The 26,254-nt window shown below is 41.3% G+C and overlaps 1 protein-coding gene across 2 annotated transcripts in view; it reads left to right on the top strand.

Annotated features, from left to right (window-relative positions):
• The window catches only part of LOC109040476 (WD repeat-containing protein 47), a 287,658-nt gene that overhangs the window by 38,916 nt on the left and 222,488 nt on the right, over window positions 1-26,254 (top strand). For both annotated transcript variants that reach the window (XM_072301256.1, XM_072301257.1), the window contains exon 2: window positions 24,661-25,027. In XM_072301256.1, the coding sequence (XP_072157357.1) occupies window positions 24,680-25,027 (348 nt within the window). In that variant the 5' untranslated portion in view covers window positions 24,661-24,679. The remainder of the gene's footprint in view (window positions 1-24,660; window positions 25,028-26,254) is intronic.

The raw sequence follows: 26,254 nt of genomic DNA, 5'->3' as shown, positions 1-26,254 counted from the left end.
CGCTTTAATTAAGAGGCTTGGTTCTTGATTTAAGCTAGATTCTGATCGAATCAAGAGTACTTTTTCTTGTCGATGTTTTTAAGAGTCTGGACTCTAGATCCAATGTGTTTTTTTTCCAGTGAAGTGTAAAAGAATGGCTATATAGATGGTCCTAACCCAAGGAGGACCATACGCACATTTCATAATACCCTCGGGCGAGCCGGTCGGTATTTTCGTGTTGAACGTTGATCCAAAACGTGGCCGCAACGGTGCGGTGGTGTCCAACAAGCCGGGGAGTTCTGACGTGGAGACGTCACATCGTCGTCGTTACCCGCCGCAACGCTGACGTCGGACGTGGAGACGTGCGAAGGGCGAGGGCCTCTCTTTCGTGGCGGCTCGCGCCTTCCTCCGTTCCATATTTATTTTTCTGGAATATTTTCTGAGCCAGTAATTTCGAGGCGCATTGAGCGATGCCCGCTGTACCGTTGGAGCCGCCCGACTAACTCCGCTACGAGCAACGAGCCAACCCGTCAGATTTAACCGATTTAAGTGCGCGGAATGAGACGAAACGGAAGCTCCCGCTCACGCACAGCTCTATTCCATAGTGGTTCCATGTATCGTTTGCTTCAAAATAATAGAACTTAACCTCAAACGAAAATTTTAGGATTTAAGCTGGTAATTAAGCTGAAAATGAGAAAATTCCTAACAATTTCACTCTTCAAACATAATCAACAAAAATTTTTTATTAAACTCGTAAAATGTTAAACAGGGTTGCGAGCATCAGGTTTTTCTCGATTTTCCCGATTCTATCAGGATTTGAGGTCAATCAGGATTTAATCCCGATTTCATCAGGATTTGGGAAAAGTCGGCCGTCCAATCGGATTTTTTTATGAAGTTACATTCGCCTTAGGTGATATTTTTCTCCGTAATTTTGCTCCGCAAAAAATCAGGATTCTATCAGGATTTGGAAAAATTATGAAATCAGGATTCCATTAGGATTTCCCGAAATGAAATAAAACTAGACACCCTGTTAAAATAATAAAAAGTCACACACTAGTCAGAGTAAATTTGTATTAAATTATGTTCCGTTTCGACCCACACTGGTCATCATCCGGCAGCCGACTCAATCGCACTCTCATTCCCATTTTGTACTCACGAAGTATCAAGAATCTATCACAAGAAACCGGTTCCCTCCGAAAACTCGATTGACTTATGAGGCAATGTTTACATGTTGAACAAATCGATATTGATACGATCCCACCTGTTCGATGTATCGAATACGATCCATCAGCTTCCTCTTCGTGCATAGTCCATAGTTTTTGCCTCATGCAGTATTGCAGTATATCGAGGGCTAACGAACAATACCGCTCAACTGACAATTTTGGCAAAAATGAGTTAGCGACTTTGCCGCATTCTACAGTACGAGGTGTGGTCAAAAAGTTCCCGGACTGGTGCCGCCCTGGGCTGAAAAATGGTCCAAACGAGCTAAACTTAGGCTCGTTTGAAAGCTTATACTCTCACGGGTACACTCGTTTTTAGTTTTTGAAAAAATATCAATTGGTTTTTGCACAGTGTCAATTTTACGGAGACGTGTTTGCGTCGCATGGCGATTTTTTTAATTAAAAAAAAATGTTTGAAAAGGGCTGAAAAATGGTCCAAACGAGCTAAACTTAGGTTCGTTTGAAAGCTTATACTCTCACGAGTACACACCTTTTTAGTTTTTGAAAAAATATTTATTAGTTTTCGCACAGCGTCAATTTTACGGAGACGTGTTTGCGCCGTGCGGCGATTTTGTCAGCGAACGAGAAATGACCAACATCCACTTCCAACTTTGAGGTGGCTGATAAGACAGGTGCATCCAGCGATCACGCTGATATGAGTCTATCCTACCTCTGGTGTACTTGCACAAGATAAACCACTATTGTTCACCTGAAATGTGTCACTTGGAACGCATCAAGATGCAATTTTTCGAACTGAACTCGAAAAATTGCATCATCAATCGATATATCGCAGAGCCCGCCACGCCATGGAGTTGGAGTCACTCTAATGTCTGTCGCAGACCTATTGGAGGTTTACAAATGCACATTAGTTAGTTTGATCATTAAGCTGTATTTTCTTTTGATAAGGCTTTGTCTGCTTTAATTTCATTCAAGTTTAATAACTCCATGAAGGAGCATTAGTTTTTATCAGATAAGGCTCTAGATCTTATCATTTTGAGTCAGTAGCCAGTCTGATGTTTCTCTTTGTAATTCCAGTTAATTATGAGTGACTTCACACACGCTGTAATCAATTCTTTAATTAATTACTCTTTGTATAATCTGCACTCTTTGTATATCTGAAGATGAGTCAAACCTATGTTATTTCCCACCTTTTAATTGGATCAAAGCAGTGAATTGCACAAGAGATCGAATGCTTCGTAATTTAATTGATGCATTTAGTGTTAAGAAAATATTGGACACATAGGTGTTGACACTGAACGCAAATTAGGAACCAAAAGAAATGTCTGTCGCAGGCTAATAATCAAACGAGACATTGTTTTTAAATTGTTTGCCCGTGCCTAGGCAAATAGTTAATTATTCTCCCCCACAAGATTGAAATAAGAGTAGTCTATTATTCTAGGTTTGTATGAAGAATGCGCCCTAAATGCCAATTGAAGATGCCTCTACAAGTTCACTGGAAAAAAGTCGCTTGGATCTAGAGTCCGGACTCTTAAAAATATTGACAAGAAAAAAAACTCTTGATTCAATCGGACTTTTCGCTTAAATTAGAAGAAAATCCGCCTTAATCAAGAGGCTCGGCTTTTCGATTCAAGGAAAAATCGGATTGAATCCATAGTATTTTGTATTGCCAATTGTATTGAGAGTCTGGACTCTAGATTCAAGCAACTTTTTTTTTCCAGTGTTCAATGTTCAAGTTTCAATGCTTGAGTATTCAAACAGTTGAATGAGCATCAATTCAAAATTTTGCAATAATTTGTCTTCAATTAGGGTTTTCACAACTTTGATACTTAAATTGATGAAGAACACGATGTACAATAAAATTCAAGAGCAACTGATTGAAAGCATTGATGCTTCCGACCAAATTTTGATAAATCAAGAGCTGTCTATCAGAAAGGATGCAGAGCCTTGTGAAATTTGAGAATTTGACCAACTTCCCTGGCATCAGTCATAAAAGGACTTACTTTCTCTGGTTCGTCTATGAAACCTCTTATTTGCGGGGGAAACGAACGACACATGCGTTGTTTTATAAGATAAGTAAACACCAGAGGCGAATAAACATAGTGCATCGAACTAATTTTGCTAAATTGCTAGGCTCATTTTGAGTTATCGGCAATAAGCGGACCCATTACGCCTGAAGGTAAATTTTTACTGTTTTTTCCCAAAGGTACAGAACCTATTTTGTAAACCATAAAATAAAGCTGAAAGTATGCGAACGCCAAATTTTGGATTCGATTGGTGGAATCGAATGGTTCAGTTTCGTTTTTGTGTACTGTCACTTACATTTTAAGATTTGCAAAATAGACTCTTTGGGAAGGAATTGTTAAAAATAATGTACGTCTCTCCGTTTTTCGAAAAAAAAAGGTATTTCAAGTGAAATCAGTATTTCAACAACATTTCTTCGATATCGCCGAAAAAGTTAGATCCTTCTCGCAAAATGCAGTCTATCTGACAATTTGCCTTATACATCCCGTGGACGGCAATTAGAAACTACTATTTTTGTCTCATTCGAATCGATGCCTGCTAAAAGGGCGTAAGTTCAAGAATTCATGAGCCCTGGCTTTTGTTGATTACGCAGGTCGCTAGGGCTCATGAGTTTTTGGACTTATGCTCTTTTAGCAGGCGTCGATTCGATTAGAAAAAACGCTGGTCTGTGGCATTTCGTCGTCTTCCGGACGAAAGAACATAACTCCATTCCAAGGTTGCCAAATGGGCCTGTTGCATGCAAGAGATACAGCCGCGCGAATAGATTTTTTAGGGGTTAAATGACACGAAAATTACGATGGTCTCATTAAAAAAGTCTGAAATACACTCCTTACTGCGCAATTTGCGTTGTTAGGAACGCGCTTTTTCAAATTTCCCGCGTCCGGGGGCAGTTTTCTAATCACCGGAAACGAGCAAACGGCGGGCTCGGTGATTTCCGGAAGATGCCGAGTCGTTGTTGTTGTTGTTATTTTTTCCTTCAGTTTGTTTACAAACTCAACGTGATCTCTTATAGTGGTCCATGTACGCTTTATGTGGTAACGAAATCGATCAACTTTTAAATATCCAATGCAATCCTTCTACGTTTCATTTCACGATATCACGAGCTCCGATTTTTAGGTTATGTTGTCAGTTTTAGTTGACCGGAAATAGCCGCGAGTTGCCGTTAGAAAACTGCCCCCAGACGCGGGAAATTTGAAAAAGCGCGTTCCTAACAACGCAAATTGCGCAGTGAGGAGTGTATTTCAGACTTTTTTAATGTGACCATCGTAATTTTCGTGTCATTTAACCTCTAAAAAGTCTATTCGCACGGCTGTATCTCTTGCATGCAACAGGCCCATTGACTCGAACAATTCTTGTATTTTACCAAACTGTGCTTGCGCTATTTGTTTCCGAAATTCCTCTGATTTTATAAGGAAATGTGAGGAAAAACCAGTGAAATTTTCAGTTATAAATGCCCAAGATTCTTCCGATTAATATGCAATTTGCGGGGGAAAATTTAGCAAATGAAATGGATTTACATCTTTTCTTGAGGGGAACAACGATTTTTGTCCCTATCAGTGGCGAGGCATGAATGGTCGATTACCGATATTTCCCCCATTTGAAGCCATGATGAAGAATCGATTAATAAGGTTTTCGTTGCGAACATCCTGTTATCGATCCTTTTTCGTAGGTTTAAATGGCAAATCAATCGATGTATCGCAAAGCACGCCACGCCACTTGTCCCTACATTGAAAAAAAAAATGGTAGAATTTACCATTCCTTCACGCTGTATTTCACACAGCGTCAATTCAGAGTCAATTCTGCCAGAAGAAAGGTAAACGTTACTATATACTGGTACAGGTGACAATTCCTCTGGCAGAATCGACTTTGAATTACCTTGTATTTCACACAGCGTGAAGGAATGGTAAATTTTACCAATCTTTTTTTCCAGTGTATGAGATAGGTGTTTTACATAAAAAAATCTGTGTGTATTATGAATTTCGAAAAGTCTAGAAATCACTAGATCTAAGGAACATAAAATCACATACACATAAAAATCACAAATTAACTAGTCTGATATTATTATCTATACTGTTGTTATGATGTTACTATCTGATCTCATGCTGATCTACTACTGTTGTTGAGATGATGATTTTACAGATGAGCCAGAAGTAGAGGTTCGTCATCACAAAATGTAGTTCACGTGTATTTTTACCGTCGCGGTATCGCGGCGAATTCTCCCGGGGAATAGAAGAGTTCTTTTTTTCGCCGTTGTATGGCTTGATATTATGCACGCGGCTCCGAGCGGAGCGGCAACGAACGAACAACGAACGGTCGCTATCATCATTACCGAGCATAGCTGACCGTAAAGTAGGAAGATCGGTGAAGAGGATCAAAAACGATTTAATCTGATCAGACCCCCTCCCCCTTTATGCTTTGCCTTGCCCTCGCCTAGTCTGCTACAACCATAGTTTCATGCGGTTCTTCCATTTTATACAGGGTGTTCAAAGACGAGAATGAGTCAGTTGCGCTGGTCACAGAATCGCGTTTTGATGTTTGATTCTTGTAGATTAGCTAAAAATAATGTGATCAGTCCAAACAGCAACTTCCTACGTTCAATATCAACCGAGGTATCGCTCTTTGAAAAATTCGATCTATGATGTCATCCACCGTGGTAATGACACCCTTTGGTTTCTTCCACCTTGCTTTCGTCAGTCAGGGAAACACACATTTGCACTGGTCAATCGTAGAGTCCCTTTATACTGAGAGCAAGACAATGTGAATCCATTTCTAATTGGTTACAATATTTTAGGCCTCCACGGTGTCACAAACGGGAATAAAGATTATATTTTCACCAATTGCAAAGATTATAATCCGGAATGGACCGGGGAATTACGGGTTTGACAAGGAACAAATGGAATGAGAGAAGGGACGGAGAAAGGAATTTGAGAAGGGGCGATCTAAGATTCGAAAAACGTTCAATTTGTGTAATCTTAATTCCCGTTTGTGACTCCATGAGGGGGTGTTGTCTTGCCTCTCAGTATAAAAGGATTCTTGTCAATCGTATTCAGCGTGAAATTCGATCGTGTATCATGTATTCTAGTTCTTAATTCTTGTGGTTCATCATAGGCCGTGGCGCTAAGAAAGTTAGAGCGCCTTCACTCCTTCTCATATGCAATAAGGGCATCCGTTGAGTACGAATAGTCGCATGCCGCGCGCCTTCATCATTGACTTAAAATGAATAGGCGTAATCACAAGCGAACTCAGATTCTTAAGCCAGAGCGCCTTCACTCCTCCACGTCTGCAACCCGGGCGTCCGTCGAGCACGAATAGTCGCATGCGATGCGCCTTCATTTTCTTGCTGCGCGCCTCGCTAAAATACGTAATATTCTAGACTCCTCTCGTCGCACATTCCGCATGCAAATCTGTGCCTTCCCGGAATATTACTTTACATTTTCCTCGAACACCCCTTCCCCTCCACCCCGACACACACATGAAATTAACAGTTTTTAATCGATATTTTTTTCAAATGCAACGAACATTTTTTTAAAAAATCGGCAGTTAGCGGCACACCGCGTCAGGAGTGTTAGACCTCTTCGCCGCGCCTAGGAAGGAGGCTGTATGAAAATTCGAATGTTGCCAAATTTCCTACGATTATGAATGTTTTTTGGGGAAAAGATGTGACTGGTTTTGCTTGGAATTTTCAGGAGTTCTCGATTAAATTTCGAAGAAATTAGTCCTATGATTTCCGGTTTATTAGAATTTAAAAGAGGAACTTTGGCATTAACAGAATTTTCATGCGGTATTTTCCTCAGCACGGCAGAATAGCCACGCTCAGTTGGAATACATTTTGAAATTAGGAATTACAACTTCTGGCTTAGTTTAGAAACAGCGTACGTCCCCTTAGTTTCCTAATGCACATAAGTGTTTTTACGGATAAGCCAGAAATTGTAGTCCTTAATTTCAAAATGTAGTCCGATTGCTGCTCGACGCTGCTTCGACAACCAGTGTGGGGTGTCCCAAATGGACTGCATTTTGCAATTTGGAGTTATAAATTCTGTCTCAACTGAAAAAATACGTATGTGCATAGGGAAACTAATGGCACATGCGTTGTTTTTAAACCGGGCCGGGATTTATAGTTCCTAATTGCAAAATATAGTCCAAATATCGATAGACAAGTTGCAAAACCACATATTTCCGTTTACGACGTTGCAGACATCCTTCCGCCTCCTGGTAAAGCAGATCTATATATTTGATTAGGGACTTCCTTGATTTTTTTTTCAATAAGCAGAATAATCTGTGTAAATGTCAAGCTTTAAAACGCTTTTCTCCCTCGAAAAAGTACAGTAGAAACCTAAATATTGAACTAATGCGAAGGAGATATCGGCTTTCGATATATCGATGGTTAAAGTGCAAAATTACGTATCCTTATTGTAGTTTTTCAAAATCTCTGATTTATCATATTTTTTTGAAGAGAACAAGTCAACTTTAATAGCTTGAAAACACAGAATATTCTGCTGACAGCAGAGAAAAATCAAGGGAGTTTTAAAGAAATTCCGTTGATTGGTTTTTCAAAGAAACACGGAAAGAAAAAAAGCACAAGGTTGTTGGATGATATGGACATTTCCAATTAATTGTGGTAGTACCCCAATTAATGATGGTAGCACCCCAATTCATTATGGTAGTACCCCAATAAATTGGGTAACTAACCCAAATGTTGCGGTACTACCCTAACTTGAGTTGCGGCACTACCACAATTAATCAGAAATGTCCATATCATCCAACAAATTGGGGTAGTACCACAATTTTAGGGGATAACCCCTGACACTTTTATTTCCGTGAAAAAGTAAGTATGATAGGAAGAGTGCAACGTCACAAACAAAGACGCGTGGTTTCGCACTTGGGTCAATTGGACTGCATTTTGCAATTTGGTACTATATTCTGGCCCGTTTTAAAAACAACGTACGTGCCATTAGTTTCCTTACGCACATAAGTGTTTTTTCAGATGAGCCAGAATTTATAGTTCCAAATTGCAAAATGCAGTCCGCAATTATGGGTCATTGATGTATTCTCCGGAATGAATACGATCGCCTCATCTGGGATAAGTTACAGAATCAGAGTGCGGAGTGCGGGGCCTCACAGGTTTATTTCAGAGGATTCCGCTCTCACTTTCTCGATGCCGAGCACCGGTCTTGCCAGTGCAAGTGTCGTGCTCTTGCCCACGGTTCACCTTTCGTCTGAGCGTGACATTATTATTTCGGTCAAGTTGCCAACTTGGTAAGCGCGTCGCCTGACGCGACGACTTGCGCGGGTCAGTGGCTGCAGCTTCCTCTGCCCACGCTCGACTTGGAACTTGCTTTGAAAACGTCTAAAAGTGAAAAATGTTATTATGCAACTTTCAGCGGAGAGTGAACGCCCTTGCAAAAACGGCCTACTGCCAGACATGCCGCCCGGCGCGCGGAGCGAGTCGAGGGTCCAGACACGTGAGTCACAAGTTCAGACCGGAGCGCGGAGGTTGGTCACCGGGTCGGGTTGACCAGCGCTGTCGCGCGTGGAAAAATAGGAGGGTGTGGATTCGATCGACACGGATCCGTAGAAAAATAAAATCGTGAATAGGTCGACACCGATTCGATCGACAAATGGTTAGAAATGGCGTCGGCCTCCTGTGGTGTAGTGGTTGTATCGCTGACCATATAACCAAGAGGTCCCGGGTTCGATTCCCGGCCAGGAGACCTGAGTTTGATAGTCTCAGGCAATGGTATCCTGTGGCTGGTGGTAAGCGTGGGATTAACTAATGAAGCTTGTTAAAAAAAAAGAAAGAAAACCGGTGTCCATTTGATCGACATGAATCGATCGAAAAACCAAAACGTGAGCCGATCGGCGTGATTTGGTTACCACCGACTCGATCGACCTTTCATTAAGAAGACCCAGTGTCAATTCGACCGACATGAATCGCTCCAAGAATAAATACATGAACCAATCATCGACAAAATTCGATCAATTCATGGGGTTTTCGATCGAGTCACGAATATGTCGATCGATTCACGGATACGTCGATCGATTCACGGATATGTCGATCGGTTCACCTTTTTTTCCACCGATCGATTTACGCTGATCGAACCCAAATCCTCCAGTACAAAACATTGATCGGTCTTTAGAAAATATGTCGGAATAAGGATTTTTTTGCAGGGGTCAAAATCGAAATGAAAGTAAAATGGTGTATGGAAACATCAATTACGAAACATCTCGAGGGAATTGAAATCCCCTCAAATCAGCCTGAAAGATGAGTGTTTATTGTTGATATTAAAATTAGATTCAAATGTCCCTTTTGCATCTAAAATTAAAGAAGGGGGGGGGGGGGGCGGCTAAGCAGGAAGCTGTACTACGTAAGTAGTGAATATGCGGTCAGCAGTGTGTTTACTTGATATTTGAGCTTCCAAACGCTAATCAGCAAGAGCTGGGCGATATGATACATTTGAAATACCCGTTTGTGCCCCGAAAGAATGAATCGGTGAAAAAAAGAGCTTTTTGCAAATGGTTTTCTCTGTTAATTTCGTTATTAACTCACGTTTTGATCACCTTATTCCATTGCCCAATGACTATTATCAAACAAGTACGCTTACGCGTCAACCAGGACAAACAAAATTGACGGAGGTATAGACGCCTTACAAAGTTTGTCACACTCTCTGTGAATCTTATCGTGTCATTTTCATAGATCACTTACGTTCTCTTTTCAATTAATTAGTTTTTTTTTTTTTATTTTTTTTTATCCAATTAACAGTTTTATTAATCGACATGAATTTTTAATTGTTTCAGGTGAGTTTCATGACGTCTCGGTTGCTCGGAATCAATTAAGAACCTAACTCGTAAGTTATTCATAAGTATCACTTATTTTATTGTGTATTTATGAATTTTAAACTGACTGAACAGAAATGTAACCATCCTCGTAAACCTGGAATCTTTCATCGCAAAAACTTAAAATTGAGTGATTGATGCCTGAGCATGAAGAAGTTTTCCCAAAAGTCTATAGGCAAAAAATGCCTCAAAATTTCAAATCAAACCATATGACGTTTTGATGTTTTCTGTTCAAAAAACATAATTGCCAGAAAAAGCTTCTTAGAATTCCAATCTGCCGGGTTCGCTCAGGGAACATTATTATTCCGGGATTATGGAAACCAATAGGGTGGTAATGCGTAGAGTATCATGGGGCAATGAAGGAGTTCTGCAACCAAATCTTGCTTAATAAGTCCAGTACCCAAGAATCGAAAATGTCTATACTGTCGTATCCTTAACATCATCATTGTCATCGTCATCGTCATCCGTTTCCTTTGATGGCATCTCAAATGATGCACAAAATGACCGCAAATGATCAAGTCTTGACGAGCGCTCGTATTTTTCAACTGGCAAAAGTTTGCAGTAACAACTTGAGACGAACATTTGCTGATGAAGCTCCTGATGATCATTGTGAACTGGCAGAATGTGGATAGTTTCAGCTCTCGCCAATCGCATTTACGTCGACTCATTTCACAGCGAAGTTTACCAGGATGAAGATAAAAACTGACTCAAATATTTGCCACTCCGTTTAAAATTCGATCCTAGGGGTGCCGTCTCGAGAGAAATATTCCGTGCTTGAGAGAAACAACGCATGAATTCTCGAGTGTTGCCACATTTCTCCCAATAAAATACGAATTTTTGGACGGATCCAATAAGAGCAATAGTCCTATAACCGCAATGACCGGTTTTTAGATATCCCGGGTATCATACATACAATCAGGAATTTTGTAAGACCTAACTTTATATTATGTCTTCCTCAATTATGTAACATTTGACGTTATGGCTTAGCCGTAGTATAATTATGATGAGAAAAGTTCCTAAATGCGCGAATTTTTACGCAGATTTTAACGTCAGGAGTGAATTACATACTTATTCGCAATTTTATAGCCATTTTTAACAAGAAACAATTCTTATTTTCGGTCTGATTGAATTTTCAATATGCTAATTTTTCCCTTTAATTCTTGCTGAGAAAATCGCTCTGCAATGGACCACCAGACAAGGTACTAATTTAAGCAATCTGATACATGTTTCTTCACCAGAATTTCACGTAAAACATGACTCGCGCACCGAAAATCACTGAAACCAACTCTAACGAAGATATTAACGTTTTTATTTCACGCTGGTTACGAGGAATTTGAACTGCCCGCTCACAAGAAACTCGAAGCTCTACGTTAGTCAATTCGCGCACTACAGCGGTTTCAGCAAGCTTCTCAATCGAGCAATGTTCATTTCCCACCATGTGTTCTTCAAACTATAAACAACTTGCTATAGCTGAGCCAAAGCGTCAAAATTGAGGTTGCCAGATTCTTACATCACAGAGACTGTCATGATAACGTTTAGCGCACGATGCGAGTCACGTAGAGCATTGAGTTTTTATGAGCGGGTGCTTTGACTTTACGCATCAAGAATCATTAAACATCTTCGTAAGGAATTGATTTCGGTAATTTTTGTTGTAAGCATCGTGTTCTACGTGAACTTTTGGTTAAGAAACATGTATAAAAATGCTGAAATCTGTACCTTGTCTAGTGGTCAATTCTAAGGAATAATATTCGTACATTTTCCCAAATATAATGTTTCCGGGGGCGATTTGGCAACATGCGAGTGTTCTTACGACGTTCTTCCTTAACACGACAGTACTCCCACTACTCTCCTGCGATTTGGAGCTGGAGGCTGCCTTGGAGACGCTATTTTTCTTAATATTCCTCGTGAGAGTCATAAAATATGGAGGACGAACATGCCAAGCAAAAACCACAAACCTATTTGAATTTCCCATCGCAGTTACGCGGTTCCTGCTCAACTGAAGATCGTTGCGGGAGGGGGGAGGGGGGTTAATTCCATTGAGTGGTTTTAAATTGCCGCTCGGATCGCGTTAGTGCGGGACTTTGAGGAGTAGGGTAAGCGCCACCGGGGGCGTTCGCAGATTGATAGGGGTGGCTCCAGCCTCTCCGCAATCGGTGTGGATGTTACGTCCTGGACGGGGGCAAGGGTAGGAGAGAGGGGTTGTATCAGTTTTCGAACTTCATTGGACGCCGCGTTCAAAGTGGATCTTCAGTATTTGGACGTATTTCTACCAAACAGAACTATGTGCCGGTGGGAAAGATGGGGTAAGCTCTAAAAAACTGGATAAGCAGGGTGTCTACAAGTCCGGAAATCGTACTGATTTTTTAAGGGCGGTCCGGAAGTTCTGAAAAAGTGCGAAAAATCCGCAAAAAGGTCCGGAATTTTTTTTTAATTTTTTGTCATTTTTGTCGCAATTTCAAACTTTTGAAATTTTTCTAATTTCGTCTAATGGAGGTACTGAAAGAGTACGGAATTGTTCTGTTGGAGGAGGTACTGAATATCTCGAGAATGTACTGAAAAAGTACTGTTAAAGTACTTATTTGTGACCAGCCTGTTTTATTAGACACCCTGGATAAGAAATAAAGTAAAAGTGGGCGTGATTACTTTTGGAAAAATGGGAAAGCGGGATTGTCAATTCAGCAAACGGAACTAGGTGCCAACTGTGTGTGGGGCTCATGAGCCGTAGGCATGGGACAAGTGCGTTGTGGACAGGGCTCATGAGTTAATGATTCGGCGGCGGGGCATCGTCAGTAGAGGGGAAATGCCGACTTGCGCACACCTGAGATATCGAAGTGTAACCTAAGTTCAGTGTTGCCGTGTGACCTAACCCAAGTACAGCGTTGCCGTGTGACCTAACCTAACCTAACCTAACCTAACCTAACCTAACCTAACCTAACCTAACCTAACCTAACCTAACCTAACCTAAGTCCATTTTAGTCGCGGGTTGCGTGCCTCGCCGACCTAAGGTGCAGATATGCGGGTTGCATACCTTACGGACGGGAGGCGTCCTATGTTGGTCGCGCACCTCGCCGACGATCAGCGATAATTTGTGATGTGCATTCCTCACGAACCCATGAAATGCGGGTTGCATACCTTACGGACTGGAGGCGTTCTCATGTTGGTCGCGCACCTCGCCGGTGGTCAGGGATAATTTGTGAATCGCATTCCTTACGATCCTCCTGAAATGCGGGTTGCATACCTTACGGGAGTAAGGCGTTAACATGCGGGTTGCATACCTTACGGAAGTAAGGCGCTAATACGCGGGTTGCATACCTTACGAGAGTACGGCGTTTACCTAGCCTAACCTCTACACCCCCTCAAATGGATGACGTCATCCCACCCGCACTTTGACGTTCCCGCGCCGATTCAGGTGATCCTCTGTCAACTCCTCCTCCGGCCGCCGTTCAGGGTGCGACCAAGTTTAAACCGGCGTGGCCCGCTTCGCGATTTATCGATTGATCTGTCATTTAAACCTATGAAAACAGATCGATTATCAGGGTGCTCGCAGCGAACACCTTAATAATCGATTCTTTACCATAGCTTCAAATGGCGAGATATCGACAATCGATCATTCACGCCACGCCACCGGTTTAAACCTGCATCAAAGGCGCAGAGCCGCGCTCGGATCGAACGCTGTCCGAACGAGTCTGAGCCTGCCGGGACAAGTCTGAACCGGTTCGGGTCTCTTTTCCTTCGAGCGACCGGGAACAAGTTCCGAACCTGCCCGACGTTGCCACCTCGTGACTACTTCATCTCTGCGACGTTGCCGCTCCGTTCAGCCCCCCGGGTGTAATTTCACGGTTTTCCTAAATAAATAAAAATGAAGAAAATAAGAAATGAATAAAAAATAAATACAAATAATAAACAAGCAGAAAAATCCAACATGAATATGTTGGAAAAGCGTGCCGAATATAAATGTTGGACACAAACCTACTATTTTCACGTTTTGTCATTTGCATCAATTGGTACTTTTTGCTAAATTTGGGAGAAAATATTGATTCATGAACGTTGAATGTAAATTGATTTTAAAGATTCCGTCCAATTATCTTGATTTTAAGCTGATATGCGGCATTTCGCACGACCGTGATTTGGGCGAACTGCCGTGCATCGAAATCGCGTTGAGTTAATCTCTTTGGATTTCGAACTGTAACTTCTCTCCTATTCGGCCGATTTTTACAAATGAGGTCTCTTTTTATTTGTACTTTAACGGAAAGTAAGGAAAAACTCGCTAAATAGACGGAAAACAATTTTTGTGAAAATTTGGTGGATCCTGGCGTCACGGTGAATGGTTAATCGGGCGTGGAAGATAATAGGTTCGACGAGGCGACCCTCTCCTCGCCGTCTTTTATTGCCTTGCTCGAAACCTGACACCCAAAGCTATATCGGGAGATAACTGCAGTGGTTTGAGTGGATTTCTGCAGGGGCCACGGTTAGTACATGGTATAAAGAGTCACGAGGCTCATCACAGATTGCACTTGCAGTGCAAGACGCTCATTGGCTAAACAGTTTTGGCGGGAAAGAAGGTTCTAGAGTTGAGTCCTCCGAGCGTAAGAAAGCTTCTATGAGGTTTTTGTCAAATGAAATAATACGGTTTTGACAGGAAAATGTTCTCAAGGGTTCCCAATTAGCAGTTCATTCGGTTTTTTGGTAAGAGACCATCAAGGCTTGACAGTATAATGGTTCGAAGACAAGAAAACGGGTCCGAGGAAAAAAATATTTGGACGGCCCGTTGAATAGCATTGGTTGATCGGTGTGCTGTACCGTGGTACATCCGAGTGATTTCAAAAAGCGAGCCCTACTGGCACGCTTGATAGATAAAATGAAAAAAAGAGAAAATAAACTTTTGTGTCTTAATGGACGAGACGCCGTTAAAATTCATGAATAAAATTTCAAAAACTTAAAGATAGACTCGCCCGTCTTAAGAATCGAACCCGGACCGTTCTGATAAGAACTCGATTAGAAATCCGGGCTTCTACCGACCGAGCAAGTCTATCTTCGGAAACGTAACGGTGAAAATACTCCTACAAATAATTTCCTACCCACCGGTGTTGGAGCTTTAGACACCACCCCTAACCTTATATCGACCCAGTTGAACAGATAAATAAACGTAAAAACAAAGTGTTCCGTTTGCAATTTTTATTTCTAAAACAAAAAAGATTACATGGATTTAGCTAAAAGTAAATAATAAACATTTTAAATTCTTGAAAATTATAAACTTACATTCGTTAACGTATTAAAGTCGTGAAATTATAAACTTACATTCATTAACTTATTAAAGTCTCGAAAATTATAAATTTACATTCATTAACGTATTAAAATGATAGGTACAATTGAAGATGTTATAGGTTACACGAATCCAAATAATAGTCTTTACATCAGATCTGGGAGGGATGAGAGTGACAGAGAGAGCGGTGGAGTGGAACAGCATCGTCCTACAGGAGGCTCGCGGTATAATTGTTCAGCAGCCGGTCAAATTTTACATGAATCGGGAAACCCAAGTTTAAAACCACTGAAACCAGGTTTAAAACCAATGAAACCAGGTTTTAAACCACAAAACACATTTAGGAACCACCATATTTCAGTTTAAAACCCCAAAAACTGAGTCTAAAACCGATATAACCACATTCCAAACCGGAGAATCTCTGTTCAGAACCAGGAAACTCGAGGTTAAAACCATTAAACACAATTGTCATCTCCGGAACCTTGTTAAAAACCAAACCGGGAAACCCAAGTTTAAAACCACTGAAACCAAGTTTAAAACCACTGAAACCAGGTTTAAAACCAATGAAACCAGGTTTTAAACCACAAAACACATTTAGGAACCACCATATTTCAGTTTAAAACCCCAAAAACTGAGTCTAAAACCGATATAACCACATTCCAAACCGGAGAATCTCTGTTCAGAACCAGGAAACTCGAGGGTAAAACCCTTAAACACAATTGTCATCTCCGGAACCTTGTTAAAAACCAGAATAACCACATGGAAAACCGACAAACTCCAGTTCAGAACCGAGAATACCCCCTTTGGAACCACTTTAATCCAGTTTAATCTCCAAAAACCGGGTCAAGGAGGCAAAATAACCACATTTGAAACCGAAGGAACCCTGATTCAAACCAGAAAAACCACAATTATAACCGGTAGAACTTTGTTCAAAACGAACTCAGTTTTGGGGTTTTAAACTGAAATATGGTGGTTCCTAAATGTGTTTTGTGGTTTAAAACCTGGTTTCATTGGTTTTAAACCTGGTTTCAGTGGTTTTAAACTTGGTTTCAGTGGTTTTAAACTTGGGTTTCCCGGTTTGGTTTTTAACAAGGTTCCGGAGATGACAATTGTGTTTAATGGTTTTAACCTCGAGTTTCCTGGTTCTGAACAGAGATTCTCCGGTTTGGAATGTGGTTATATCGGTTTTAGACTCAGTTTTTGGGGTTTTAAACTGAAATATGGTGGTTCCTAAATGTGTTTTGTGGTTTAAAACCTGGTTTCATTGGTTTTAAACCTGGTTTCAGTGGTTTTAAACTTGGGTTTCCCGATTCATGTAAAATTTGACCGGCTGCTGAACAATTATACCGCGAGCCTCCTGTAGGACGATGCTGTTCCACTCCACCGCTCTCTCTGTCACTCTCATCCCTCCCAGATCTGATGTAAAGACTATTATTTGGATTCGTGTAACCTATAACATCTTCAATTGTACCTATCATTTTAATACGTTAATGAATGTAAATTTATAATTTTCGAGACTTTAATAAGTTAATGAATGTAAGTTTATAATTTCACGACTTTAATACGTTAACGAATGTAAGTTTATAATTTTCAAGAATTTAAAATGTTTATTATTTACTTTTAGCTAAATCCATGTAATCTTTTTTGTTTTAGAAATAAAAATTGCAAACGGAACACTTTGTTTTTACGTTTATTTATCTGTTCAACTGGGTCGATATAAGGTTAGGGGTGGTGTCTAAAGCTCCAACACCGGTGGGTAGGAAATTATTTGTAGGAGTATTTTCACCGTTACGTTTCCGAAGATAGACTTGCTCGGTCGGTAGAAGCCCGGATTTCTAATCGAGTTCTTATCAGAACGGTCCGGGTTCGATTCTTAAGACGGGCGAGTCTATCTTTAAGTTTTTGAAATTTTATTCATGAATTTTAACGGCGTCTCGTCCATTAAGACACAAAAGTATATTTTCTCTTTTTTTTCATTTTATCTATCAAGCGTGCCAGTAGGGCTCGCTTTTTGAAATCACTCGGATGTACCATGGTACAGCACACCGATCAACCAATGCTATTCAACGGGCCGTCCAAATATTTTTTTCCTCGGACCCGTTTTCTTGTCTTCGAACCATTATACTGTCAAGCCCTGATGGTCTCTTACCAAAAAACCGAATGAACTGCTAATTGGGAACCCTTGAGAACATTTTCCTGTCAAAACCGTATTATTTCATTTGACAAAAACCTCATAGAAGCTTTCTTACGCTCGGAGGACTCAACTCTAGAACCTTCTTTCCCGCCAAAACTGTTTAGCCAATGAGCGTCTTGCACTGCAAGTGCAATCTGTGATGAGCCTCGTGACTCTTTATACCATGTACTAACCGTGGCCCCTGCAGAAATCCACTCAAACCACTGCAGTTATCTCCCGATATAGCTTTGGGTGTCAGGTTTCGAGCAAGGCAATAAAAGACGGCGAGGAGAGGGTCGCCTCGTCGAACCTATTATCTTCCACGCCCGATTAACCATTCACCGTGACGCCAGGATCCACCAAATTTTCACAAAAATTGTTTTCCGTCTATTTAGCGAGTTTTTCCTTACTTTCCGTTAAAGTACAAATAAAAAGAGACCTCATTTGTAAAAATCGGCCGAATAGGAGAGAAGTTACAGTTCGAAATCCAAAGAGATTAACTCAACGCGATTTCGATGCACGGCAGTTCGCCCAAATCACGGTCGTGCGAAATGCCGCATATCAGCTTAAAATCAAGATAATTGGACGGAATCTTTAAAATCAATTTACATTCAACGTTCATGAATCAATATTTTCTCCCAAATTTAGCAAAAAGTACCAATTGATGCAAATGACAAAACGTGAAAATAGTAGGTTTGTGTCCAACATTTATATTCGGCACGCTTTTCCAACATATTCATGTTGGATTTTTCTGCTTGTTTATTATTTGTATTTATTTTTTATTCATTTCTTATTTTCTTCATTTTTATTTATTTAGGAAAACCGTGAAATTACACCCGGGGGCTGAACGGAGCGGCAACGTCGCAGAGATGAAGTAGTCACGAGGTGGCAACGTCGGGCAGGTTCGGAACTTGTTCCCGGTCGCTCGAAGGAAAAGAGACCCGAACCGGTTCAGACTTGTCCCGGCAGGCTCAGACTCGTTCGGACAGCGTTCGATCCGAGCGCGGCTCTGCGCCTTTGATGCAGGTTTAAACCGGTGGCGTGGCGTGAATGATCGATTGTCGATATCTCGCCATTTGAAGCTATGGTAAAGAATCGATTATTAAGGTGTTCGCTGCGAGCACCCTGATAATCGATCTTTTTTCATAGGTTTAAATGACAGATCAATCGATAAATCGCGAAGCGGGGCACGCCGGTTTAAACTTGGTCGCACCCTGAACGGCGGCCGGAGGAGGAGTTGACAGAGGATCACCTGAATCGGCGCGGGAACGTCAAAGTGCGGGTGGGATGACGTCATCCATTTGAGGGGGTGTAGAGGTTAGGCTAGGTAAACGCCGTACTCTCGTAAGGTATGCAACCCGCGTATTAGCGCCTTACTTCCGTAAGGTATGCAACCCGCATGTTAACGCCTTACTCCCGTAAGGTATGCAACCCGCATTTCAGGAGGATCGTAAGGAATGCGATTCACAAATTATCCCTGACCACCGGCGAGGTGCGCGACCAACATGAGAACGCCTCCAGTCCGTAAGGTATGCAACCCGCATTTCATGGGTTCGTGAGGAATGCACATCACAAATTATCGCTGATCGTCGGCGAGGTGCGCGACCAACATAGGACGCCTCCCGTCCGTAAGGTATGCAACCCGCATATCTGCACCTTAGGTCGGCGAGGCACGCAACCCGCGACTAAAATGGACTTAGGTTAGGTTAGGTTAGGTTAGGTTAGGTTAGGTTAGGTTAGGTTAGGTTAGGTTAGGTTAGGTTAGGTTAGGTCACACGGCAACGCTGTACTTGGGTTAGGTCACACGGCAACACTGAACTTAGGTTACACTTCGATATCTCAGGTGTGCGCAAGTCGGCATTTCCCCTCTACTATCGTCGCTTCTGTCGTCGCCGCTGACGTCACTGGCGCTTTATGATTCCCGTTCATTCTTACCGCCCGAGAACTAACGAGCATACCGCATGTTCCCCACCCGCACATAATTCTGTTTGGTAGGAATACGTCCATTTTATGGTGAGATCCGATTGTCCATCGATCAGGCGATAATTCCTGGATTTTAGGAAATTTCTTCACATCGGAGAATTTGCATGAACATTTTTTATTGCCTCATCTGAGAGTGTTGATTGAGCTGATTTCGCAGTATTTTTTTTTTAAATGAATTTTTGATATGTATGGCAAATAGCAACAAAATAGACGTTAAAGTGAGAAATTGCACCTTCTTGTGACGTCATAATTCATTAGGCATTTTCCATTCAAACATATTTGTTCTGAAAAATTAAATAATTTTTACACATCTCGTCGAATAATTTTTCAACTCAGAGACCAAGGATATCCCTGTTACCAATTCACTCAGTAGTTTTAACTTAGACATGCAATGCATCAAAACTCAGACACCTGCAAATTTTCTATTAGGTAGTGGCAAGGAATTTTTGCAAAATCTTCGATAAATTTCCCCGAAAATCGTCTGAACTTCCATTCAACAAAGCTGCAATATTTTCACTAAAATTTCGAACAATGTAATGGGGAAGAACAATACGGCACCGCCGTTAAAAATCTCCTGTCCACCGTCCCGCGCCGTCCTTGTCCCTTCGGAAGCCGGGTGCATCACGATGCCAATGAGCATGCGAGAAGATTCTCAGTTTTCCTTCAACTACGCGTATATGCAACCGAGCCTTACAACGAAGTTCGAATAGTTGCTTCGCGCAAGGCTGTTCATTCACTGCTCAAACTAGGCGGTTTTGGTGAGCCTCGATCCTGTGTGAGCTGCTTTCCTATAGGTAATGACACGCTGGCTGTCGCTTGGCTGACAAAAGGGCAAAACTACACACTGAAAAACAATTCTCGGCGTTTTTACCAAGGTCCGTTGGTACCTTTATCATCTCACTTTTTTACCAATTATTGGTAATTTTACCAAGACAGACTGGTAAGCTTACTTGCAAACCGGTATTTTTACTGTTTTTTCCAGGTAAGAATACCACTTTTATTGGTAATCAATTCCCGGTAACTTTGCCATTTTATCTCGGTAATTCTACCATAGTCGAAAAAAAATATTGGCGTTTTTACCAAGGTCCAGTAAAGTTACCGAGAAAGTTCAATAATTTTACCGAGATTTCTCGGTAAAATTACCAATTTCATAAATGGTAATTTTACCAAAAAAAACTGGGATCAAATAGAACCCTGAATTCTTGATAATTTTACCCTTTCCTCAGTAAATACACTGAGATTTTTTTTTCAGTGCACCTAGAGATGAGCCCAGGAAAACATTGAGTTTTATGGACGACAGGGTTCATCGCGAAATGGTCCGTCCTTGTGTCAGGAGGACGACGAATTTGGGTAATTTTTCGCTCCCCTGGGCGCCTTGCTTCAAAATTTTTAATGCAGCACCCAAATCGTCTTATTTTCAATGGAACCTTAGGGTGATGAGTTAAAGCGACGTCTCCAGGACCAGAAAGCCAAGGATAGTTAGGGACGTAAACACTTTCAAGAATGCTCGAGAAAACATGGAAATTTTATGTAGGCAGAAAAGAAGTAGATAAAAGAAAAAGCAGAAATATTCTTTCTCTCTCTAGATTTAGTTTTGTATCTTGAATTTTTAGTTGAATTTTGAAGGAAACTCGATTTTGGAAAAAAAAATACTTGATTTTACCTCGGTTTTACAAAAAGAAACAAAAAAACGCAGTTTTGCGGGCTTTCCCATTTTCAAAATATGTTTTCGGGCAAGGACGTGAATTCTAGGTGTGCTCATCACGACCCCTTCGGCCAGAACGCATATTTTTGTTTCCAACGCCAGAGCCGTGTCGCGAGATTTTAATTTCAGAAACTTTGCAGTCTTGGCCGAAAACGAATATAACCGTCTGCTATTGATAACAAGCAGGAAGCTCCAACGCATTGGCGTCGGAGAGCGGCTCTGGGGGTAGTAGTTGTAGTCAAGAATGAGGGCCTAGACACATTTTGTCATTGATGTACAATCCGACAACTGTCGATTCATGTTTTGTAACTTAGACGGTTTCCCTGGTAACCTTTGTTTGCTATCAGCTGATATCGAGTAAATGACTAGGAAGCTCCAACCCAGTGGTTAAAGCTTCCTTAACCGCGAAAACTTTAAAATTCAAATTTTCAAATTTTGAACGTAAAGTAAATTTTTTCCATCACGAGATAAAAGCACAAACAAGTTTTGAATTGTTGACTGTATCACCATGATTCCAAAAATACAATACACAACATAGCATTGACTAACAATAAAACAGTATGCAATAAAATAAAGTCATGACAAGGAACATAGCCGAAAATGGCGCCGATTCCCATCAACCAACGCGCGGTCTCTACAATGTAACATGCTGCATTGATACTCCCCAGCTGGGACCGTCCGGAATAGCAGCTCTAGTGCAAGCACCAGAGCCGCTAAAAATGATCCAAGAACCACTTTACTAAAATTTCACGTATTTCGACGGTGAAACCACCGGACCACGTATCTCGGTTTGCAAGTTGCAAACTTCCTGTTATACTTTATTTTTTAAATGGAAAACCACCCAACGTCAATTCTTGAGAACTTACGTGTTTTTCTCCATTGTGCGAAGAAACCCCTGTAAATATTTCAAGCAATATTAGTGATTTGTTGTTCTTCGAAAAATAAAATGAGAGCTGATATTTTTAAACGCGCAATCGAAAAACGTGGTTCCGGTAGTTTCACCGTCGATTTTTATCTCGTCGAATTTTCTTGAACTGAATTTGTTTATTTTTATCAACTGCAAACCCCTGGTAAAAATTGGCGGTAGGAGCTGCGTTTCAAAATACCATAGGAGTTCTTATAGTTGACTGAAGATGGCGATAGAAAATTATATAGCTGACTGTGGAAAGTGGAAAAAATCATACGGCCGGGCTACACGAAGCGATAAAAAATCATACAGCCGGGCTATAGTTCCTGTCGCCGGGCTTTACACCTTATCGCCTGACTGTTGCTTTTTTGCCATCGGCTAAAAAAGGCTATAAGAAATTTTTTAGAAATTCATGTGCTTTGTAAATCCTCAAGTTTGTACGGAATCATTTTAATATTTACAAAACGCATATTATATTTTTCTTTACTACCTACATATTTTTTTTCATCAATTAAAACGAGAATAATCCATACATATACAGAGTGTGCAAACATTTCAAAGTCATGAGTTGAAAAACGCTGACTCCACGAGATTAAATATTAGAGCCTACCTCAAAGCGGAGCGGCGCACTATGGTCCAATAGCCCGATTTAAGCGGCATTAAATCAGATATGTATGTTTAAACCTCGCAACATGTGTTTTCAGCGGTTTTTAGGGTCGCTGAGTTCAAAAATGCTAATATTCTTCAGGAAAAATCCATTTTTAACATTTTTATACTTTATATAACTGTGGTAATATTTTGTTCAGAAACCTTAAATTGAGGAATACAGGCCAAGTTGACGCGGTGGAGCAGTTGACATCGCGTCTCACTTATCTTCTTGATGACCCGGGTTCGATTCTCGGTAGAATTTTTTTTTTTTTTTTTATAAGTTTAAAAATTAATTTTACATTGGATAGACTATAAGAAGCTAAAAGTAGAGCCTCGTCAAACAATACTATCAAGGGAACTTGAAAAAGACAGCTCAGGATAATACTTCTACGTTTCATGGCTCCAGAGACCTACTTTCAAGTCCCACCGATCAGCCGTTTGAACTTGTTTTCGTCTGCCAAGCTAAACTTAAGCTTAAATATATCCATTTTGATAGATTATTTGTTTGAAACATGGGTAAACGTAAAAAAAAAACGTTTACGGGACCTCAAAGTGGCTTCCTAAGACAATTTCATTGCTCGGGAGCCTTACTTTCAAGTCCCACCGATCAACCGTTTAGACTTGTTTTCGTCTGCCAAGCTAAACTTATGCTAACATATATCTACACTGATAGATTATATGTTTGAAACACTTAAAACGTCAAAAAAAAAAAACTTTTACGGGGCCTCAAAGTAGCCTCCCGAGGCGATTCTTTGCTGTTCTTGAGCACAAGTTTCAATTGGTCCCGATCAACCCCATCAACTCGTATTATTCTGCCTGGGCAGATTTAGGCTCTAATGCATTCGATTTGCTAGAATATGACAATGGAACATGATGAAAGTCATTGTCAATGGCATATGATAGCTAATTGTAGTAAGTGATAAGAAACGCGAAAACGTCATTTTTCATGAGAAATAACTTAGGCGATTGTGTGTGATTGATCTGCCACTCAAACTAAAAGGTAGTCTAGAGTCATGACAATAACTTCCGGGTAAAATTACGAGGTGCTCAGAGGTGCAAAGGATATTTTTTGGGTCCTACTTTTGCGATTTTATTGAAAAAAGTGACTATGTCTAAGGGTTAATCTAGAACATTAGATATGATGAAAAAGAACAGTTTCAGCATGAAACATCTTAAACTTATCTTATATTTTGTGAATCAAGTGCCCAAACACTTTCAGGTACGGTGAAACGACGAAAACAAGCCCTTAAAACACAGCACTGCCGCTCGGTAACTGGAATCGCACTCATAAAGTGCTCCGCGCGCCGCACTTCCCAGGCTTGTCACATCTTTATTAGTGCTTTAATCGAAGTGAAATTTTACAGGAGTCTTCTCTACAGTGTGTACTATCGATCTACCTCTTAAAATCTAACTTTTTCCAAACTTCACGTTTTCAATTTATTGCCGCTTAAACCGGCTATTCGGACCATAGTGCGGCGCGGCGGCGCACTGGCGCCTACAAACCTAACATGGATACTTCACGCATTGCGCAATGCGTGAAGTATCCCTGTTAGGTTTGTAGGCGCCAGTGCGCGTTTCGCGCTGGGTGTGTACGTTTCCAGTGTACGTTTCTTTTACCTTCACTGTTAAAAATCAATGATTTACTTTCAGTGAATAGCCGGCGTGAAAAAAAAAATTTGCGCCGCACTCTGAGTGAATAGATCATAGCGTGAATATCACCAACGACGGACAAATTAGTGGAGCTCCATCAAGTAGCGTGAATTCAGCATTATGTGATGTGAAGAATGAGCCGATGAAAGATTACGAAAAACTGCCAATTTGTGTAATCTTTATTCCCGTTTGTGACTTTATGACGGGGGTTGTCTTGACTCTCAGTATAAACGGACTCCAGTTGTCTCTGTTTTTGCTTGTAAGCCTGGAACAAGTTTTTTGAGATTCGTTTGACGGTTGTGGGTGTGTGTGTTTCAGGCTGCGCGTGCGGTACGTGATGCCGTCGGCGCGGCTGCGGCTGCGCGAGGCGGACGTGGTGCGGCTGAGCCTGGAGTTCCTGCACAACCGGGAGCTCCACATCTCGCAGCTCTCCCTCGAGCGGGAGACGGGCATCATCAACGGCCTCTTCTCCGACGACGTCCTCTTCCTCCGGCAGCTCATCCTCGACGGACAGTGGGACGACGTCCTCGAGTTCATCCAGCCCCTCGAGGCCCTCCCCGCCTTCGACCTCCGACAGTTCACCTACCTCATCCTCCGCCACAAGTACGTCGAGCTCCTCTGCATCAAGTCAGAGGCCAGCGGCCTCACCGAGAACGTCGACAGCGCCGTCTCCGAAGTCGTCCAGGTTCGTCGATCGCCTATTGCTCTTTATTTGATCTTAGCTAGGACCGGCGAAAAAACTGGGAACAATCGAGATTCATCGATGCATAAAACATTATATGGAAAATTAGGGAAGAATTGAGATGTTGCATGTGCGAGGGAATTGCGATTTGACAATTGGTTCTCATGTAAAACTTCGCGAGAAACACGATGGTGCCACTGGTTTTCTCTGAAGTCAACTTCCAAGCTCAAAAAAGGCTCTCAAGTTGAGGCCAAAATGGAGGGGATATCCCATGCTATCCTGAGAGTCCACGTCTACATCAAGACAAACTCTCCATGCAAAGATAGGAAGCAAATACATTAGCAGGGTTGCCGTGTTTTCAGTTTTGGAGTTCCCAAATAAAGTGGCAGCCCTGTCAATGTATTTGCTCCCCATCTTTGCATGGAGAGTTTGTCTTGATGTAGACGTGGACTCTCGGGATAGCGTGGGATATCCCCTCCATTTTGGCCTCAACTTGAGAGCTTTTTCTGAGCTTGGGAGTTGATTTTAGAGAAAACTAGTGGCACCATCGTGTTTCTCGCGAACTTTTACATAAGAATCTAAAGTCAAATCGCAAAATCCTCACACATGCAACATTTCCATTAGGTCCCTGATTTTGCTACAGCGCCCAAAAACCCCTTTTTTCAAAACAGACATCATTCACACAAAAAGTTGGTAACGTAGCCAACGTGCGTCAAAAATCAGCATGAAGCTGAAAATCTGAATACAGAAGGAAGAAGCTTACATGAGCACAATTTTCCTCCGAAGAGATGTGCTGTTGTGCCCTTTATATTGAGATTTTCAGCTTTATGCTGATTTTTAACGCACGTTGGGTAAATTACCAAGTTTCTGTCCAAAAGACTCGTGCTTCTTCTGCAATCAGTTTGACATAATTTACTAATTTTTTCATGGAGCAGATCAAGAGATTTGAATCAAGCCAAGCTGATCTCGCTTGATTAGAACCAGAAAGTAAAATATCAAGATCTATTATGCATGACTTTCCTCAAAAATACATTGTTTATTCGAGAAAATTTGGCAACTCTCAATTCGTCTTACGCGGCATTCTTCCTTAGCACAGAAGCGAGCATCGCAAACTCATATATCGTCGCTCCTCTGACCCAAGGGCGCATACCTCAGTTGGACTACATTTTGCAATTTGGAACTATAAATTCTAGCCCGGTTTCGAAACAATGTATGTACTATTAGTTTCCC

This window comes from Bemisia tabaci, chromosome 6 (assembly GCF_918797505.1).
Source record: "Bemisia tabaci chromosome 6, PGI_BMITA_v3".
In the NCBI taxonomy this organism is placed as follows: domain Eukaryota; kingdom Metazoa; phylum Arthropoda; class Insecta; order Hemiptera; family Aleyrodidae; genus Bemisia; species Bemisia tabaci.
The sequence above is the reverse complement of the archived record's forward strand: the minus strand, read 5'-3'. Positions and strand labels throughout refer to the sequence as shown.